The 22403-nt window shown below is 38.1% G+C and overlaps 1 protein-coding gene across 1 annotated transcript in view; it reads right to left on the bottom strand.

Moving 5' to 3' along the window:
- Window positions 1–2929: 2929 nt before the first annotated feature.
- The window catches only part of EIF3H (eukaryotic translation initiation factor 3 subunit H), an 85241-nt gene continuing 65767 nt past the window's right edge, over window positions 2930–22403 (bottom strand). Inside the window, exons 3-8 of the mRNA XM_066565882.1 lie at window positions 19825–19992; window positions 18240–18339; window positions 16692–16841; window positions 8537–8657; window positions 5236–5368; window positions 2930–3194 (exon numbers count right to left, since the gene is read on the bottom strand). Coding sequence (XP_066421979.1) covers window positions 3097–3194; window positions 5236–5368; window positions 8537–8657; window positions 16692–16841; window positions 18240–18339; window positions 19825–19992 — 770 coding nt within the window. The 3' untranslated portion in view covers window positions 2930–3096. The remainder of the gene's footprint in view (window positions 3195–5235; window positions 5369–8536; window positions 8658–16691; window positions 16842–18239; window positions 18340–19824; window positions 19993–22403) is intronic.

The raw sequence follows: 22403 nt of genomic DNA, 5'->3' as shown, positions 1-22403 counted from the left end.
TTAGTTAAACTGAGAGAAGGTCCAAAGTTTAGCACCTTTTCCTATGGCTTGTCCTGAGCATAACTGGGGTGCTGGTCCAACCAGACACATTTCAGACTGTTAGAAATGCTGAGATTAATCTGTTCCACTTTGCTTTGAGCCAAGTAGGAGCATGCACCATCCATTGCTGTGACTACCTCAAATGACCAGAGCATGGAATTTCTGCCCCTTTTATGCAATACCAAACTGCATCCACCCCACCTTTCACCAGCAAAGCCTTTCTGTCTACACAGGACAAGGGGGCTGGGAAAGGGGCACCTATAAGTGGCAGCCATGGCACTGGGACCTGAGCTAGAGCTGTGGTTAAGGAAGACAGCACTTCACATCCATGTTTGCTCCAATTATCAGTAGAGTTAGACATTTCATAAGTAGCAGTGGAACAGAGGCAGTAAATCTCACAGCAAAATCTCACCAGCTATACTGGTGAAGATCCTAAGTAATAAACAACTAGAAGAAATGCTGTTCTTCTCCAGCATCAAAACTAAGATAATTGTCCCCTTTTTTCTCCTTTCAGATGTCACTTTTGAAACACTTGCACATCTAGCTTGAAGAGCCTGTAAGATTCACACCAATTAGAGATGGATACCATAGTAACACTTTCTCTTACAAGGATTACAGTTCTGCAGAAATAAAAAATCAATTACAAGCCAGTTATCCCAACACAAACCTGCACAGTTAGGAGCCTGACAGGAGATGACAGCTTGATGCAGACCGTGTGTGCGTAACTGGTAACCACAGGGCAGGTTTTCCCCTGTGTGCACATTTGGTCTCCTGTGTGAGTCTGTTACCTGTGGACATGTAATGAAGAGGGAACCACGGGGCAGAGGCCATGCCTGCCTCTGCAATGGCTTGCTGACCAAAAAGAAGCTCTAACTTCTTTATACGCATTTCTCAAAGACACTACGTCACTGCATATTCACTAGTACACAGAAAAGCCTTTCACAGACAAGAAAGCAGAAAAAACAGGTAATGCTACAATAATCAGAAACAGAAAGGACATACCTTGTGGTGAATGAGCTGCCAGCTCACTTACATTAGGTAAAGAACAAGTAAAAGCAAAGCTATAGAAATACATAGATAGTGGGGAAAGTCCACACTGAATCCAGTATGAAGACACAGCCCCATCCCTATTAATCTCCAATCTCCACAGATGTTTATTCTCTTTTCTCGATCAACACCTTCAAGTGACTCCACCTCTTGCTTCCCAGAGAAGCTTCCACTGAATTGTTTCCACCATGACAGAAGACCAAAGTGTAATTCAGAACAGAACATAATTTAAATTATCTCCAAAATTTACTTACACGTCACCTACTTTTTTATCTCATTTCCCTCTCTGACACAGGTCTATGCCTTTAGAAGCTAAAAATCTCTACTGAAGTCTTCCTTGTTTCTTAACGGACTTTAATTGACATTTAGCACATTTTCAATCTGGTTAAAAAAAAAAATCCACTGAGTGCAGAATATTACTGACTTCTTTCTCCATTTACATCCTCAATCTTAAAGAACTAATTCAAAACACACAGGTTGTTTTTAAGCTGTTCCAAGTATTTGTTTTGCTAACTTTGCAGACCTCCTAGTATGTATAATGTTACTGCTGCTTTCTTCCATACACATACAGAGTCAGTCTTCTATTCCCAGTTATCCAGGAGATCATTTTTTCTCACTCAAATATCTCATCTTAGCCTAATTATCTGCTCCAACTTCTGTTCCCTGGTGGTTATTTTGGTGCTACAGAAAACTAGAAAAATTAACTCAGTTTGAATACTTTTTGTATAGGAAATGAAACTCAATCATGTGGCACTGTAGCAGGATACTTTAGTGATCTTTGATTTCACTGTATAAAAGCTAACACAAAAAAAGGTGACTAAAGTTTCCAAAGTAAAATATCAGCCTGGCAATTTGACAGATATGTGAGGGCTGACCAAAATTTGCATGCATATCTACATAAATATTGCAATCACTATAGTTTAGATTGGAAAAGAATAAGTACTTAGTCTAAACCCCAGGTTTCATACACTTATGACTTTCCAAAATATTCACCTTAGAGGCTGAAATATTCCATGCTAGGTCCATATTTAAATAATATTATTTTAAAAGACCAAACCACACTTTTTCAGCTTTTTATGCTCTTGGTATTCAAGACACAATAACATGCAAGAACTCAAGAGGAAAAAAAGATGAAATCACGACAGCAACGTGTGAGTTGCCATGTACTAAATCTTTAACTTTCCTCTTAAAAAGATAAGTAGACCAAGTTTAGGAATAAAGATTCATCCACATGACAAAGCTCCAGCAGATGCTGCTCTTTTACACCGCACTGGCTGTTCCAGCTACTTCTGCACTTTCTGTCATGAACAATTCAGTAGCATCACTGGATTGCACAGAATTGCTTAGGTTGAAAAAGACCTTTAAGATCTCCAAGTCCAACCATTAACTGGTTTTCATTCCAGCTTTTGGTTCCAGATTCTGATTTCAACCCAGTTGATGGCAGCAAGAGGAAATGGGAACACACCAAAATATGGTGGAGACCTGTCTCCACGTCTCACTGGTTTTGTATGTTCTGAATGTGAAGTCTAAGAAACATTTGTGATACAGAAGGACCATTGCACCATACCATCCAAAGAGATTAAAAGAAAAAAGAGCAACTGCCCCAAGTGTCTAACACATTGCAGTTGTAACTTCTCAACCAAAACTGGGAAATCTTAAATTTCTTCTCTAAGACAGTTATACTGAACATTTGTAATATTTGTTTTTATTTCTGACTCCAAGTTAAATAAAACCTGTATTATTTGCTATGACTAAACATGAATAACTGCCAAACATTTATAAAACCTGAGTGACCACAGAAAATTCCAGTTCAATTCGGCCAACAAGTAAGAAAATACTAAAATATCATTAAAATGTGCCTTTATTTTTCTATTATAAGAGAATTCTCCATAAACCAAGTTGATTCTGTTTTACAAGACTTTCCTCCCAATATAATAAATTTTCAAGATGATCATGAACAGTGTAAAGCTGTAAATTACACTTCTTGTTCAGGGCTTCAGCAAAGTTTCTTCAGTTGTTGTAATCCTGGAGAGCCTGAGCCATGAAAAGCTTGCCCAGGTTCTGTGCATTGAACTCCTTAATATTCTGGCAGTAGGTATTAATTTGACCTGTCAAAAGAAAAGAGTAAACCCTTGTCAGTTTTGAAATTCAGAAAGACACCCCAGAAAATAGTTTTTCAAAAGACAAATGTGTATGAATCACTGAGGATTTATATGGACGCCATTAACTCTGCTCAGCTATTCCACACTTAGGAATTTTATATTTTCAGGATGCCCAAAGATGTTTGTAACTAAATTAGGAAAACAGGTAAAATGATATGCTCAGAAAAAACCCTTACTTTTCCAGCACTACAATTTCTGAAATACATATGACAATAAAAACAATAAGCAATTCTTGCTGCTGAACTGAAAGCTCAATCACATTAATTCTTCATTTTAGCTGCTCTAAAAATTCTACAAGACTGAATTTCAGTGCTGTTCTTATGTAAATGCCTTCTCTATTAAAATATTTGCAAGAAATATTTTTCAGCAGCACATTTAAAATTGTGCCATTCCTCTCTGACATTCTGCTAGCTTTTTTTTCTACCTAATATTTCACTTTATTTCAAAAATCATCAGGGTATGAAGATTTGTCAGTGCTTTACAAATCAAATGTGCCCATCAAAGCATTTTTATACTCTTACAGCTACAAGTTATTTCCCTTGTTAGCTACGAATAGCAAAACCTGAAGCCAGTTTAATCAAAATTAAGGCTGTTTAGAAAGCCAATAAACTCTCGATTTAAAGAGAAGTAGAGAACTCTCTATTTGAGAAGTTTCAATGCCTCAGAGACAAAGACCTGAGTTTTATTCTTTATCCACAAACTTTACTTCATCTAAGTTGAAGTGGATGCTTTCAATTCTTCCCCTGACTATGGTAAAAGAACAAACAAAGAAAGTGCTTTGGCTGAAAACTGTCTTTTCCTTTAAGTATAATAGTTTTCAATTGCTTCTCTCGTAAGGGGTGATTCATCCTAAGCTTTCACTTTCATAAAAAACACATCTACACATATACACTCTTCAGTTGCATTTATAAGCTCTGCTAGAGCTGAATATTTAAATACTTTAATGCTGCTAGGATTCAGTAACTGCTAAAAACTATAAAAACAATAGGGTTTTCTAAAAGAGTCTGTAAGGAGTAATAAATCAAGAATATTCTTTCTTCTAAACACAGCACTTATTATCAGTGTGAAACTATTCAATATTAAAATAATAAACTCTTGGTCACTTCAAAACTCAGGTAATTCAAATCCACTTTTTTTTTTTTTTTTTTTTTTTTAATGCCAAAGCACTCTTTGGTGTACAGAACATTACCAGGATTTTGAATTTTCTCTCAGTAGAAAACAAGGTGATAGCTATCTGATCCAAAAAGCCTGCTACAGTTAAACAATTTGCTTTCTCATGACATTTTCCAAACTTATTTTACTTAGCAGGGCACCTAGGTTGCCTGCTCTCTGGTGGCACTGTGAGGTCCCAGGTGTTTTTATCCTTTCAGGAGGCACAGAACAGGCACTGACAGTGGCTATGCCTGCAGCCCACCAGTGAACTGAAGAAATTGGGGGGTGGTATCTCTAGCTATGCTTTATTCCAATTTATATTTTCTCTCTCCTGACAGTGCAAGAATATGGGGCTAGTTTCTCTAAATCTCTGGCCATACAAAAAAAAGAAATTATCTCCACTCTATTTGAAATTAAAAACAAAACCTTCTCAGCTGCTGCAACAATCAGTTTAAACCTAAAATATTATCAATAACTTGGGGCTGCTATCAACTGCTCTGAATGAGAAGTTCCAGCCCAAAGAGCTTATTCCTGAGTCTTGTCTGTACAGCTCCTGAACTTCTGGAGCTGAGGGAGGGGCTGGGGCGTCAGTGAAGGGGGCAGTTACACCCATTCAAGGAAAAAGCCTGCCCCATGGAGCATTTCTCAATCTCTCCTTTAAAATGTCAAATTTACAATATCAAGGATAGGATGTGGAATGCTACCTAGCTAAAATATCATACCATGATGGCAAAGGTAATGAAAACTTAAAATGCTTTCAAAGGATACAACTGTACTTTTTCCAAGCAGACATGCTTTTGTTCAAAGGCAATTTGAAAGCACTGCTAAACATTACCTGCAATAAGGAGTGACTCCATTCTTGGAGGTGGTTGTGGTGGTTTAAAAAGCTTATTGATGTCCTCCTCAGGAAGAGGGGGCTCTCCTCGGCTTTGACGCTGTATATTTTCTTGCTGACGTCTCTGCTGATACTGAAATAAAACAACAGAATCAAAATGCAGCAGGACTTACAAAGCTGCAAAAAAATTTCTTTCCAGATGTTTTCAAGAAACCAGCAAGTATGTTTTAAAAAATACGTTTTTTAATGCAATTCAGGTTACTACAAACAATATAATGCAATTCACAGTTCATTTCAATTCACTGGCAACAGGGCTTAGCTTCTAAAATTTTTCAAAGACAAACACTGTATCTGATGGCAAGAATTGAGCATGGTTGAGAAAGGCCTCTACTGCCCCACACGACAGAGAAAAGCAAGGGTGGAATATGGAGGTGTGAGAAGCCATCACCTCAGACAGTTGCACAAACCAAAAATTCTGCATTTTATGTAAGTTAAAGGTCAAAACAATATTAATGTGAAAGGGGAAGAGAACTTGATTAAATAAGGTATTTTAAGCCAAAAAATATTAACTCCAAACTGAGAACAAAGTGGTGGCTGAAACCAAGCACAATGGTTCATTTCTCCATTAATATGCTAGAATAGCAGCTTGTAAAAGTTTTTCTGCTATATATATATATATATAAAAAAATTTGTTTTCCATACTTCTCTTTGCCACAGAGATTACTCAAACTTAATAAAAATTGAGAGAAACGTTTCTGCAGCTATCAGATAAACATTTGTTCTTGCAAAGCTCATAAATTCAGGAACTATGTGAGATTTCATACTGTATGAGGATTTAGTTATGAAGTTTGTCTTCAAATTCCTCCATCCAACACAAGAAAAAAGTCTTTAAGGAGACAAAGAGTACAGAGTGTTTTCTCTTGCTTACTTAAATGTATCTGTGATCCAATGAGTTTGAAAACAGTTCTTACTTGGTGGCACAATCAAATGAAGTAATTTTTTTCCAGTAGTAGTGACAAATACATGTTTTTGGACAATGTTAAAAATAAAATATGAAATGCCCATATTTGTATGTGAATTGCATGCAGTTTCTTCTTTCTTTGTATTACCCCATTCACTTCTCAGCAGTCTGCCTATTATTCTTTATTGAAATGGCTTGCTCTTAATCACAATTGCTCCATTCTAGAAATGAAGTTACGACCACTAAGTATGCTGCAATGAGCCACTACTGAAGCAGCTATAGTTAGTAAAGAAATTAGTGAGACACCATGGAACCTTCCTTGCTCTGCTTTTCAAAATAAATAGATCCCCTTGTTGTTAACAAAAACCTTTGAAGTAGATGCCATCATTCTATTCAAATTAGGCAGTAAGGGAAAAAAAATACTGAAGATAACATGCATGAAGCTTCTATGTCCTTGGGCATTCCATAGCTAGGACAGATCACTGATCATGCGCTCCTTCCCAAAAATATTCCCTGCCCAAGCTACACTTTACTTATGTGAAAAAAAGCAAGTTTGATTTTAAAACAGTCTGAATGAAGTCTTTTACATGAACAACAGGTGCTCTTTTTAATAATCACTTACTGTGTGTGGCAATACCTGCAACATTTTATCTTAAAAGTGATCTGGCCCATTTTCAGTTGGCCAGTATTGAATCTTGTCATATCTCTGTCTGCTAGATAAAAGAGCTCAAATTTATCCTTCACACAGGTATCTCTTGAGTAAGCAAGTAACTTGGTAACTTTTCATATTATGTGAATTCTGTTCACCAAAATATTCCCTCCAGGCTTTCAAATAATTCTCATGGTGCTTTTTTCCAATTTACCACCATCCTCCTACAGTCAGACAGAGCATTGCTTTACCTGTGCAGCAAGAGCAAAGAAAGTAATATTGTCTTCAAATAGCAGAATAGTTAAGGTTGGAAGGGACCTCTGGAGGTCCCTTGTCCAACCCTTCTGCTCAAGCAGGGTCAGAGATTGAATATGAAGAGTGCTGCTCTTCATACTCAATCTCTAATCAATGGATTTTAATTCTAATTCTCTAATGCTTTGGATTTTAAAGAGGCCCTTTGGCACCAGGAATTGATAGTCAGCATCACCCAATCAGCATCACTATTTATTGATACTAAATATGACTCAAATGTCCTTTTCAATCAGAGAACAGTCCAACTTCCTCACAGTCCACTGGACTATGCTTCTTTATTTCTAGATACATGACTACATGTGATTGTACTAAGACACAGTTTGGTTTAGAGCAAAACTTGTACTTTCACCCCTTTCATTTACTGAATCTCTTATTCCTGTATCCATGGTGTATTTATAAATTGTTTTGGTTTATCCTAAATCACTAAAAAACATGTAAAATAGCAAAGAAAGCTAAATTCATACCCTACATCAGTAGAAGTGAATTCATTTGGTAATTGCCCACTGACTAACCCATTTTATAAATCTTCTTGTACTGGGTTTGTGTGGCAAGATTTTGGTAGCAGGGGGACTACAGAGGTGGATTCTGTGAAAAGCTGCCAGAAGCTGCCTCCATGTCCAATATGGCCAACAGCAGCTGGCTCTGAGATGGACCCAGCACTGGCCAACACCAAGCCCAACAGTGACAGCAACAGCACCTCTGGGGAAAAAATGCCAGCCAAGAGAGAGGAATGAGAGTATGTGAGAGATACAACCCTGCAGACACCAAGGTCAGTGAGGAAGGAGATTCCTCTGCAGCCTGTGGTGCAGAACATGGTGAAGCAGCTGTGCCCTTGCAGCCCATGGAGCAGGGGAGGAATGTGAGGGGACCTCTCCCTGAGGAGGAAGGAGCAGCAGAGGTTTATGATGAACTGACCACAGCCCCTGTTCCCTGGCCCCCGGCACTACTGAGGGGAAGAAGGAGAGAACATTGGGACTGAAGTTGAACCCACAAAGTAGGGATGAGTAAAGGGAAGGTGTTTTAAGATTTAGGTTAATTTCTCATCACCCTACTCTGATTTGATTGATAACAAATTAAATTAATTACCCTAAGTCAAGCCTGTTTTGCCTGAGATGGTAATTGGTGAGTGACTTCTCCCTGCCCTTAGATCAACCCATAAGACTTCTGCATTTTTTCTCCCATGCCCAGCTGAGGAGTGACAAACTGGCTTTCTGGGGCATTTGGCACCCAGCCAGGGTCAACCCACCACACTGCTTAACAGGTGTATTTTTGAAAGATCTTGCTTAGATCCCAATTTATCTGTCTTGGACAACACAAGACAAACTATATTTTGTGGGGAAAAAAAAATGCTCTCATTTAAGTTTGTCCATGTTACCAACCTGATGTTTCTGCTGCTGCTGCTTGCTTACGTTCCTCAGGTAGGTATTATATTTAACAATGTCTTGGCTCATCTCATCCACTCTGTCCATCAGCAGCTGCAGGCTCTTCCCAAGGTGATTACTGAAAAAGGAGAAGCATTCATGAAAGATTAAATTTACTACCAAAAAAATTAAAAATTTAAAATTCATTCTGTCTCTTGACCAGTATTTCTGCACTAATGACACCATTTGCAAATTTTTAAGCTCCTGATTATCTTTGTTCATATATTTATTTGATGATACTTTACATGGTATCTCCTCCTCTAGCATCTTTGCCTCACTGCAAATACCAAGTTTAAGTGTTTTGGTCTTTCTAGGAACCTCCCACTAATGAAAAAACAATGCCTTGCATGAATTTACAGTTATTAAAGATGCAGGGCATCCATCTAAAAGAAAAAGTCTGATGTTTTGGTGACATGCAACCCAAGCAACAATCCGGGAGATGTGCTCAAAGTGTTTGGTTTCAAATTACTTTTTAAAATTCATTACGTGAATTTGGTTTTGCACAAATTTTTAATTATCCCTCTGTTAAATATTATTCTGAGTAAGAACAGTTAAATATTCTTCAGAACTCCATCTCATTAACCATGCCTGGAAGTTCAGCAGACATGGTTTGATCCTAGCTGTTGAGAGGGAGTCTGTGTCCTGTCCAGCCAGCTCCACATTCCATACCATAGGCAACATGGAAGCAGCAGGCTGGGCGTGTCCAGCTATGCGATCTACTGCCTTGGCCAGACAAATGCAGTCTGTTAAACAACTTTTATTGTTACCATTTTTAGCAATGCATTCAGTATTTTGCAGAAATGTTCAACTTAAGGTATACCTTCCAAGTCAAAGTTTTGGAAGTTTTTAGGTTGGTGCCCATGGAGACATCCTCCTAAATTGTGTTTACAGGGTAGAGCAGTAAAAGAAGGACACTTTCTACTCACTATTGATCTCTTTGATCAGAAGCTGTTTTGTTGGCTCTGTTATCCTACTTGGCTGATTACCAACAACTCAAAACTCCATCTTTCTCCTCCTCTGAAATCTAATAATCATGAGAGTTTCTTTCCAATTTAAGTTTGGTGCACTTCAATGTCAGAATCCCACCCCTCAATCATCGTTTCACAATGTTATCTGAGATTCTTTCTTCTTTCACAATGCTTTCCTATCATCCTACAGCCTATGGACTGGAAAAACTCTAACTGGAAGACACAGGCATAAAGTCAAAAGAGAATCGCACATGTAATACTGTGCACACCCCTAAGTGTAAATTATTTCCAGACTCCATAGAACTCATAGCTGGAGACAGAAGGTGATCATGCACTTAGGAATACCTGCAGAGAAGAGAGCTGGAGACACCCTTATCTCTGAGTGCAAGGACAGCTGTTTCACTCACTGGGCTGCTCACTAAACAAAGGTCTGCATCAGGAACCTCAGACCACAATTTATTTACAAGCCAGAGTTAAATCGCACTTGCGTACAGAGGCAGATGGTGTGGAGGATTTCAGCTCCACAGCAGCAAGAAAGGCGCCACTATAATAATTATTTTTAAACTTCTTGGGGTTTTTTTGGTTGAGCATTTCAAGCACATGATATTTAGAACTGTGGAATATTGCCATGGCCAGGAGCATGCATGCTTTCAGTTTTTTACAGAGTTTACATTGTATGGAGTTAGTGTTAGAACTGGATATTATCAGAAATGCCTGTATGGGTACACACTAATAGCTTTGTAAGGTATGTGCACAACAGAAATACAGAATTATTTTACAGATAGTGTCCCTGTGAAATATAGTTGGTTACAAAGAATGATTTTATGTGAATCTCTTTGGGACCAGCTTAGTACAACAGAGCACAGAAACAGAGAGTTATTGTCAGAAGTTGCAGTAACACAGTGTTTGCTCTCATTGCCAGGGCAACAAAAAACAGATAACTTAAACAGATGTGAACTGAGACACGAAGTGATAAGTATGCTGCAAATACAGAACCAGCTTTTCCCTCAGTTCTCATGGGGCTGATACCCTTTTTTGCTCCATCTCTTAAAAAATAGAAAGACAAATAGGAAGCAGTTTATAAAAATGCTTACATACCATCTCTAAGTAAGTTTTATTCAGCTGAAGTTTATTCTGCTGATACTTTGAAGTTAGATCACATTGCTCCAGACCATAACACTCATCATACACCTAATTTGCCCAAAGAGTGCTTTAGGCACCTCCATACACTGTGCATTCCCTACAGCAGATCTCAAAGCTCACACTGCCACATACCTAAATGCCCTCTATGCATCAATACAATTAAAAAAAAGTTTTAAAAAAAATATATATTTTAAAAAGTGGTCCCAGTAAGTGCTGCTTGCATCCTTGTCTAGACTCACTTCCCTACAGGGCTCTGTGACAGTCAAGTGTAGACAATGCAGAGCTCAGCACTTGCATTTGTTGTTGTTCTGGGGGGATCAGTAATAAAGAAACTGCTATTTCAATGGCTGCATTTCAGTCAGCAGATTCAGCAAAAGAGTCAATTAAATTGAGTTTACATTTAAATTAGTGAGTAATGCAGACCAACAGGAACAGACCTATAAAGCAAAACAGCTGGTGCTGAGAAACCAATGGCCATGCTACATGTGTTTGGGGGGGTTCTTATCACTGCTTCTGACATGGTCCAGTGATCTGCAAGTGGCTGAGGCACAGTAATTATCCTCCCAAAGCCTCTTTTCAGTTTAATTTCACCTGAAACAAATCAGGTCTGAGATCACAATGACCTGAAGGCACTCTTGAATTGAGCTAGAAGACAGCTCCACCAATAAGATAGCACCAGGAGACCACCACTCCTCTGGTACAGTGAATCTTCATGGAAGAAAACTATCAGCTTTCATCACAAAGTCCCCCCTCTCACATGGGGACTGTGTTCTTTTTTGTGAAGAAATACAGACAAGAAAAGAGGGGGGAAATTAAAAATCAGAAAAAGTACCTGTCATGTGGATTCTTACACATCTAATGAAGAATAATCTAATGTGAGAACACTCCTTCACCACAACTGTTACCAGAATCACGGACCTGCAAGGAGTGACCCATAGAACTTCTGGAAATTTGAGACTTATTTGTGTAGCTTAGATAGCATAAGCAAAAATGCCCCCAAATGACTAACACATACAAACTGCCAAAGGGAAATTGTCAAAGCCTCTTTACATCATAAAACACAATAGAAACTATAGTCTGGAAAGCAGTTTCTTGAGCTGTGCATTTTTTCTGTAACAGCCTTATATGTAATGGGATGTAATTGTTTACCCACAAGGGCAGATATAAGATCAGGTCATTGACACATGAGATTCCTTGTTTAACAATGATCAAATACAAGGGTCAATTAATTCTGAGGGTGAAAGGCAGAAACCTATGAGCAGAATAGCCTAACCTGCAGATAACACTGATGGTCTTTCCTGTCTTGTTCTTCCTGCTGGTGATCCCTGCAGTTGGCAGTGATGGAATCCAGCACCCACAGAAGGAGAAAGCAACAATGATACATTAACTGAACTCACAGATCACTCACTGCACAAGGGCATCCTTTTAGGATACAGATCTGGCTAAGAGACCTGAATGCAAGCCTTGCTCTTCCCAAGGGAGTGAGTGCTCATACCACCAAAGCCTCCCTTTTGCAGATATATTTTAAGGAGAGCAAAGGTCCAGTTCACTGTTGCCAGCAAAGGCAGCTTAAGAGGTTCCACCATCAGCATCTCCCTGCCTCTCCCTTTGCCCACAGCTTACAGCAACCTGAGCTGTACGGATTCAGCTGTTTGTGTGGGCACACCTCAAACTCCTTCAGTGAAACAGTCTACTCTAAATGCAAAAACACCCCCTGTTGGGGTTTCTATTTTTTTGGGGAGGCAGAGGGGAAGGCTGGAAGGCAGGAGTGGGAGTCTGACTTTTTCCATCAGACTATGCCACAAAAGCTATTTGTACTGCCATATTCTGAAACAGATGAGGAAATAAAAATCTTTGAGGGTGGGAGGGATGTAGAGATGAAATGGGGGTAGTGGGGAGAAACAAGACAAACAGCTGGGACTGGAACCTCAAACTGGCTCTGCTTCTGTAGCATTCATAATGGGGAACTACACATGAAGCCCATATTTCAGCATCTTTAATCAGAAAAGGACTCCAGACACACTTGCTAAAGGTCTGAAACATCCAAAATGAAGCTTCAAGTCAGACAGCCAAGCTTCAAAGAGAAGAAGCAGTTCCCTTGGCTCCCAGCTCCCCTATGCTGCTCACTCCTTTGCCAGTGTCCAGGCACAGCTGGGCTCAGCTGGCACAGCCCGCGGGCCCGCGCTGCCCCACGAGCCGGCGGCACTGCTCCTCCTGCTCCTCTGAGACCCCAGTCACGGTGCTGCACCCAGGCACTAAAGTTTGGGCTTTAACAATCCTGAAGCTGGAGATGTGCAAAAAAGACAGCCCCCTAAACCTGTCTACAATTGCCATAATTGGACCCCCTCACTTAATCGATTTTATTCTGCTTGTACCATGGCTAAGGAAGATGAGAGCAAGGAACAGCAAGAGAAAGTGCTGGAAAATGCTGTATCGGCTGCTCATTTTTTCCACTTTCCACCACTCCACCGAGGCCTCCTCTCAGCCACTGCTTTTTGGGACAGGTGCCATCCTGTTCAGAATTTTCCTCCTGGTGGGAACAGCTTTGGGTGGATTAGAGAAGTACTGCTGGGCAAAGCACATCTTTTTGACTAAAAATGTGTAAGGTACGTTCCCACCACTTAGCAGAACTTGTTTACATCTCAGCATTTCAGCCTGAGTTCAACCTGTGTTATTTAAGAGGATTTTGTTTGAATGAGATATGTAAGTCAAGAGTCTTGAGTTCCATTCTGTTTTCTATTCTGACTTTGATGTGTACCTCTGGGCAACAAATTTACTCTCTCTGTGTCAGGTTCCCCCACCTGCAAATTAGAGATTTTCATAATTATCTTAATAATCCGTTAAGCACATTGAGAGTTTTGAATAAGCAGTGCAATGTATAAAGGTTAATATTGTTTTTAAAAGCCAAAGCAACCCTTCTTATGTTACTTCTGCAAAAATACTGCATCTGATGTTTGAAAAATATAACTGCCAAGTAGATGTTAGTGCAGTAAATGTTCAGCACATGTTTGCTTCTACTGACGCACACTATTAGAAAAATTGTTTGAGACAAATTGAGATATTATAGAACAACCCTATTATGAAGCTAGACCACAAAAAAGCTTTTTTTAATTTAAACTAGATCATCAATAGAATAAGGAAGAGATGGAAGAGAATGAGAAAGTTGGTTGTAATTATTTCCCTGCAGATCTGGAACATTATCTGACAGGATTTTAATTCTTGAGACTCTATCAAAAGACTGGCAGTACTCCAAGGTCTTCAAGACAATTTGGTCCTTAAGGGTAGCAGGATAACTGTTTGAGTAAAAGGCCTTTACTTGCTATTACTTGCTAACCTTGTGCTGGTCTGCCTTCAACCTCTTTGCCTAGAGGACTTGAGTCAATTCATATTTCACAAGAGAAACACAACTTTATGTCCAAAAAAGTAAATTACTATATACAATTATCACAAATATACTTCAAATGGAGAAAGATACTAAGGTGCAAGCAAAGTGCCTCAAATAGGTAGAGCTTTAAACTCAGACAAGGTGGGTGGCTGAACATGTGAAAATCTTGAAGAAGCAAACTCTCCAGAAGAGAGGAACTATGGGTAAATAATTTTATTGCCAAAATCATTGCTTCAGAGAGTAGAGAAGTTCAGGGATGCTCCCAAGGAGCCAAAAAAGCCCCCCAAAAGCCCATCAAACCCAAGACTCCAAGGAAATAAAACAACAACAAAAACCTAAACAAAAATAAAAACAAATAAACAAACAAAAATGTCACAAACTCTAAACAAACAAAAAACCAAAACAAAACCCCCCACAATTAAACAAAACAAACTAAGACAAAAACCAAAAAACAAGGCCAAACCCAAAAAGTAGCTTTGAAGTTACTGTCAACAACAGCAAAGTTAAGTAAGGAAGATATGCACCAAAATTAAAAGTTATTTGAAATGTTTTAGCCTAAACTGCTGAAAGACAAAAATAAGGAAATATGAAAATAAAACTCCAGAATAGTGGAGATTTGAACTCCCTTTCTTCAGGTAATACATGCTTTGACAGAGTAACCTTCATAGCTGAATTCAAGTAAAAACTGGCTAAACATTTCAGCAGGCAGTACAAGTCACCTAACCTTGAATAAACAAGCATTAAAATGCTTTAATTTGCCACCTGCTTTGCCAGTTATACCAATATAAGATATCATTGAATATAACCTGCCTGGTAAGTAAAAGTAGCTATCAAATATTAAACAAAGGACACATACAAAAACCTCCAAACAACCCACTGGAGTAATTCCCAAAACTTTCTCTCCTTCAAACCAAACTAAGCACCTTACGTTCCTCAAAGAGATCAGGTGAGCTTCAAAAATCTGCCAGGAAAGTCTGGTTTTAGTTTTGGGCTGGTACTTTTCTTGTTCACCTCTCATTCCCTTTACTGGTAAAAAGACCAACACAAAAGCCTGTCTGTCTTGCATCAGACATTTAACACCAGAACAGAAAGTAATTTGTACATTTCTTATCTTTTATCTTGAGTCAGGACAGTGGCACAGAACAGTTACTACATAAGAGCTAAAGCTGTGATTTGTGATCTGTTCAAATTACTTGCCATTTCCGGAACTGTACTGTGTCACTAGCAGCAGCCCTTACTAGATCCAGGGTGCCAGGTAGTCCCAGCCCTTTATACAGGAGGAAACCCAAAGAATCAACTGAGGGCAATGCTGCCAGGCCACCTGGGAACCTTCTGTACCCTCAGCATGGTTCTTCCTCATTTTCACCACAAAGTGAAAGAGCTCACAAAGAATCAAACCACTGTCATCTCCTACATCCAGTCCTCACCCTCTCCTCAAATGGGAAAAGCTTTGTGATCTTTGACCATGGAAAGAAAATTACTTACAGAACACCTGCAGAGTAAACACACTGAGTATCTCAGCAAGAATTCTTCACTTCATTAATTCCAATGTGCAAAGTAACAACTTTACTGGACAGAATTACTGACTAAGTATTACTTGTGGCATTCGTAAATACCCCAGCAGAGTTCAACTCTATACTCATTCTCTCTTGATCACTTCTCTAAAAGCTATCAGATCCTTCTGAACATCCACATAAGCTCAAGTAGAGAAAGTGGAAAATTTTTGCTAACTTAGGCAACACAGGGACCACTAGAAATACATATCCATTAACTTCAGCGTTACATGATGGGTGAAGGAAGGGGAGCAGGAGAAAAAAGGAAAAAGAAAAAAGGCCACTAGAATCAGAATCTTGGCAGACAATAGCTTGATGCCAAAGTGAAGTGTTTTACCCCAAAAAACTATTCATGAATACAACCTAGCATTATTTTGTGTATCTCGTTATTTTGGTCAGACCAATAATAATCCAACTGATTGTGTTGTGTAAGATTTAAATACTGCCAAATTTTTAATCATACTGCTAGAAGTCGTGCCTACTTTGTTATCAAAAGTGGATTTTCAGGGCAAAGTGCTACAAGAAGAAAAAGTTATTCCTAGACAAAGTTATGAGAAGATCATTTTAGAAACTCTTAAAACAATTTCCAACATCATGAATGCTGTCTGTCATGACAATCAGTGGCATTTTGCCTGTTTATCAGAGCCTTTATTATTTTATTTTAAAATTCATCCTGCTACTGAAGATTTCTTTATTATTAAAATAATTTATGTAATTACTAACAGAATGTTTAACAAAACCTATTTTTAATAGATCTATTTGCCTAAAATTTCTGAGTGCCCATATTTTCTTGAAAAACCACACTCTTGTGAAACATTTATACATTTCAAGCACTGCAAGTATATGAGGATAAGAGACTGAATTTAGTCCTTGAATCTAATGCTACAGTTTTACCATGCAGTTTTTCCTTCAGCAAAAGAACATGAAGGGTAAAGTGTTAACCCCATTAGAAGTCAAGGCAAAGCTTCCATGGACTGTAATGAGACTGGGATTTCACCCAAGGTGTTAAACTGTGGTTTGGGAAAGTGAATAAAAGTACATCCATTATTGTAACAAGTACTTACCTGCTAGCCAGACTGAGCAACTCATGTCTATCGGCTACTGCAGATTTCTTTTCCAGTTCCCACAACATCACATTGATCAGGTATGAATTCTTAATTACAATAGGCACTTCTTCAAACATGTTTTCATATGCAATATTTGCTTTTTTCAAGCTGTGAAAAAAGTTACAGAATATTTACTAATATAAAAAGTATTTCTCTTATTCTCTTTGTTGAATTGTTGCTCCAACAAACAACAGTTTTGTAAAAATTCTTGATTTTCATACTTTCAAAATTAAACAAGAGTCAAATTTTATTAAGAAAGCATTTGCATGGCAAAACCTCACGTTTACAAAGACTAGGAAAAGCTGCTCTAGGAAAAATTCTCAGAAGACAAGCAGCTGCCTTGCTTGTTAATAGATTACCTACGTGAAAAAGCCTCCAGCAAGAGACTGTACTGACAGGATTAACTCTGCCCCTTCCAAAATATTTTACTGGTTTTCCTGCCATCAGCGTTTCTTGAGCAGAATTAAACAGTTAGTTACCACATGATGCTAAAATACCTTTAAATATCATAACTACGACCATGAAGAACAATTTTCCCAGTACCTGAATAAGTAAAACTTTTACTGACCAAAAAAGTAGATTCACAAAATATTGTATGTTTTGGAATAAATCAATTCTGTGGTGAATATTAAAACACAAATTTTTAGTGTGCATTTTTTTTACAACATACACATAAAAAACTATTGCTGTTGCTTTATAATAAAGTAAATAAAATAGACAGTAATACTTTTCATAAAATATGGATATAAAGCATGATTTAGAAATCTCTAAGGAAATAGAGCCTTAACTTCTTTATATTCATACTGGATTTTGTAACAAAAACTTTTGCTTTTTGCCTCCACCCCTCCTTTTTTTGACTGATCACTGATTTGTTTGCTCATCATTACAGTTTAAGACACCAAGCAATGAAATGAATACATTTTTCCTCAACAAAAGTGATTTTAACAAGTTGTTTGTGCTTTTGCTATTGAACACCAAGCAGTTGGAGGCAAAGGATGCTAAGGCCTACATCTGTAACAAGTAGCTAATCTTTTGAAACAGAGTAATTATCCTACTTTACTCCAAAAGATGGTGTCCACATGGGGAGTTAATCTAGAACAAATACACTGGGACAGCTATTCCAGAATACCTGTTCTATTTTAATTTTGGGGGGGGGGGGAAAGAGCTTAAAGACAGATCAGCTATTTCCCTCCCTCCATTTTTTTTCCCTGTTTTTGGCTCTGCTCCCACGTACAGCTATCTACCCCATGGTCCTTACAGCACACCCTCTGAGTAGCCCCAAACCCAGTTTGGGTGCCCCCACTTCTGGAAATGCCCAGCCAGCCTCTCACACCTCCTCAGCCCACTGTGCCACTGCACGACTGTCACAGCCCATACAGGCCCTTTTCCCCCAGCACACACTGCTACATGAGATTTTAAAATACAGCGTTCCATAACCCCAGGTACCGTTCTGTGTCCCAGTAACTCAGCAAACCCTATGAGAAAACGTTATTTGAAGTTACTTACGCTTCTGGAGAGAAGTCTTTTTCCTTGCAAACTTCCATCAATTTGGGAGTCAGCCTATATGCCTTCAGTGACAAAGACCCTTGGGCAGTCTTAATGGGATCTATTATTAAAAATGGAAGGAAGCCTATTATTACCAAACCCAGACTGCCTTTTTCTTTTTAAATATCTGAATGACATAAACAGGAGGAAAATTACTAAGTAGTCCTAGTGAAAAAAAAATTAAAGACAATAAACACAGAAAAGACACCATAGTAGAGGCAGTCCTATTGCACTGCTATGTAAAATACAACCAACAATATAAAGTGATGCCAAGAAGTAAATTTAGCTTGGAGAACTTGGGGGGAATCTTGATCCATTCTATTTGTATTATTTCCCCATTAAAGGTCCAATTCACATTTCCTTTTTTTGTATGAATTATCCACAGAACTTATGTAAGAGTGACCTCATTTAAATAAAGAGTCTTCCTTCAGTCATTCTGCAGTAAATTAAAATATTCATTAAACAGTATTTTATATGAAAAAAATTAATTTCAGAGTAGCAATCAGCTAATTCTGATCAAGCTGCCATGCCACTTTGTGCATGACAGTGTAACTGGTACATACAGATTCGTTTTGCCTTGAATTTAGGCGGAAATTTTCTAAACAAACTGTTACATTCCTTGGACAAAGAAGCTTAACACTTGCAGCATGATAACAGCTGAAGCATGCCAACACAAGAATAAAAGCTGTGTTAACATTCATGTTGTCTGAAACTTAACACAGTAAAACTTTTAGCAATCGGTGATAAAATGAAAACCAAAATAGACTGAAACAAGTGGAAAATTCATCAAGGTCTGATGATGCAATGTTTCCAGCCAATATAACTATACTTTAACAACTTGTTCTTTACTGTAATCCAATTGTTAACATACTGAAACAATTTTGGGGCAGCTCATAAGATTGATCGTATTCATTAGTATTTTTTCTGACAGATACTCAGGACGTTACATTTACTTCTCAGCTGGAAACTATATGCAAGTCTGCCAGATATGGCAAACTGTGAGTGTTTGGGGAGGGGGAGGCTATAAAGCTGTTAAATTGCCTACGGTTCTGATACAGCACAGAACATCTGGTCTGGAGAGCTTGAGGAAACACCATTAAATAGGCAGAAAAGAAAAAAATCTTTGTGCTAAGAAACAGTCCAGGTTTTGTATGCTTCTGTCAGAGGTATTAAAAAAACTTGGCAATTCGTGTGATGATTGGTCAGTCACGTACAGAGCCAGACATGCTAGCAAGCGGGGTTTGTTAGACATCTGGTCGGGTTCCACCAGCCCCTTCCACGAGGGAGGGGAGATGAAGGAATAAAAATGAAGCAGCTACTCCAGCATTCCAAAACGTACACATCAGGGCTCTGATAGCAAGAAAAATAAACAGAAAGAAGGAAACCCTGTCTAGACTTAGCTGCTGCTGAGGCTGCCGTAGACACAGGGTTGGTATTTACTCGAAAAGGCCTGCCAGGCTACTCTTACAGGCAAAAGACAGAATACAAAAATAGTAGTAATAATATTAAGAGGGGAAAAGAGTAATAAAGGAAACCTCATACTAACCGTAAATGAGAACTACAGACTCCTCAATTGCATGCTGGTAACTGAACTGGGAGTCCAGGAGGGCACGGGTGACAAAAGAGCCATAGTATGTGGACTGGTACCAGCCAACGTGAAGATGATCAATGTTTACGTGGCGCAGGCTTCGCATCATTTCCATCTGGTATTGGACTGGATTAAATAAAAGGCGTGTTAAAAAAGTAAACTTACACAATCGGTACTATTTAAAGAGAAAGCTTGATATTAAATGAGTCAATTGTATTTTATTTTCATTTTTGCAACTGCCTAGAAATTTGTTTACTCACTGGACTGTCTTCATTAAAACCCAGAGTTTCCTCAGAGAATGAGAGTAAAACCAGCCTGAGTAAGTAGACTTTTTTCAGCTGCAGTTAATTGCTAAAGTGATCAACAAACTGTTACACGTCATTTACAGTGTGCATTACCTTCCACATTCATAAAAAAAAATCTGATACTGGGTTTCATTAAGCAGTAACATTTTACCATTTAGTAACAAAGACTTATTGTGATTTAAGTTGCAATACTGTCTGGAATTAGGTAACTTTTGGAATCAAAAGGAGAATTATTTAATGAATATATGAAATTGATTATAAACTGTCTTTTTCACAACATAAAACTACATTTTCAGTATCAGAGCTTGGGGAACCAGCTACAGCTGTTAGATACTTTTGTTTGCAATTTATTTCCAATGTTCAACACTGTTTCTTCTTTTTAGGTGTATATAAATGCAAAGTATACATGCATGTACATATTATTGTTTATAATACACATATATCTAAATACAGCAAGTTACCTTAAACAGTAAATGACATATTTTTTGTAAGGCTTTTTACACCAGCAGCACAAAAATTCTATTTCTATTAAATGCTTCATTCAAACAATCACCTTCATGGAACAGAGTTCTGTTCAGGAATATTTAATATAATCCCATCAAACAGAACAACATACTTTATCACTTATCAGACCTTTTAAACAGACAGACACTGTGACTGCTAGTTAAACTTAAGGAAAGAGAAATCAGTGTGATTATCAGATGAACCAACATTCGGAGCCAACTCACAGGAAATCAAATGCAAGAACACTACACAAGCCTTAAGTTTTGTCTGCAGCTGCAAAAATTACAAAGATAACACACACACCCCATGTGTTCATTTTTGGTAATTTTTTTCAAGGCTTCTCCTTGTACCGATGCAAATATGATATTCATTATAAAAGAGAGAAACACAAATTAATTAGCTGCAGAATGTGCTACATTTTCAGACTCTACTTCATATCCTTTCAAAAGGGGAAAATATCCACACATTATTTAAAGATATGAAGAGACATTCTTCAAGACTGGACAAATATTTTTCCAACTTATCACTCATCCTTGCAGCACAAACTACATTCTGCAGTCTTCTTAAATTGCCTTTTCATTAAATTGCCATATCTGACTGTTGTATTGTAGTAACCTATATACACTTATAGAAATCTTGCAGACTTCTTCTATCAGTACATGCTGGTGATTGTATTTTATACCATAGTATCTTAACAGGAATTACTCGAAATTTGTGTTTCATCCAGGGCACCATGATAATCCAGCATCCCATAACCAATACAGGAAAACCATGTGGGCTCTGTTCTAACACAGCCAGTGAAGGAGAGGCCTGCTTGATGTGTGTGTCTCTAAACCAAGGCAAATCTGGAGATGCCTCTACACTCTTCAGGGCAGCCTGCACAATTGATCCAACAGCTATTCCCAAGTCAGAATGAAAACCTTTCCCCTTGCCAGACCTAAGCAAGCTCATTGTGCTGCTTCCAGAAACAGAGGCCAGGCTGAGCAAAGCTGCTTACCCAGAGCCCAATGCTTTTGCATCTCAGTGTTTAGCTCAAAAGCAAAGATCTAGTTTGTCAAAGAGGTTCAGTCCTTTAAAAGTTTTTGTGGACTTTTTGGAGGTGAAGATGATATGTTTCTAAATTTTATAATTAAAACAAGAACAAAGACCTCCCGCAAAACAAACTAAAAGACTCCTCATGCAAGCATGATTTTGAATTGAAAAAGCGTATCAAGTTACTAAGAGTAGCTAGAATAAACTCTTTTGGCTAAAATAAGCTTCTCAAAGGTATATCTGTGTAAAAAGCGAGAATGACTTGTTTCTCATATGACTTGCTACAACATGCTAAAAAATGAAATTATAGTTAGATCCTTTGTAGCCAAATGAAGTCATTAAGAGGAAAAACTAGGAAGGATTTTGTGATTATTAAATTTAATTAAATTAAATCTGGACTTTTAGATAGCTGAGCTAGACTTCTTGCAGTGGAAATTCTCTTGTAATGTTAGACACTCTCAAAGTAGAGATGGTCATGTAATCACGGGGAAAAGATACTTAGACATAGATTCCTATGAAATCATGCGGCTGATACATCCAGATAATTTCCACCTTGAGAAGTGTAATATTCAAGAGCAGGAAAACATCCAGGTCTTTAACAAACTTGAATAAAGGCATTTCATGCTCTCAAAAGTGTTCCTCTGAGAGCTAACTGGTAACCAAGGTCCAGGAACAAGCTCTTTTCTTAAACACAGT

The sequence above is a fragment of the Molothrus aeneus genome, chromosome 1 (genome assembly GCF_037042795.1).
Source record: "Molothrus aeneus isolate 106 chromosome 1, BPBGC_Maene_1.0, whole genome shotgun sequence".
In the NCBI taxonomy this organism is placed as follows: domain Eukaryota; kingdom Metazoa; phylum Chordata; class Aves; order Passeriformes; family Icteridae; genus Molothrus; species Molothrus aeneus.
The sequence above is the reverse complement of the archived record's forward strand: the minus strand, read 5'-3'. Positions and strand labels throughout refer to the sequence as shown.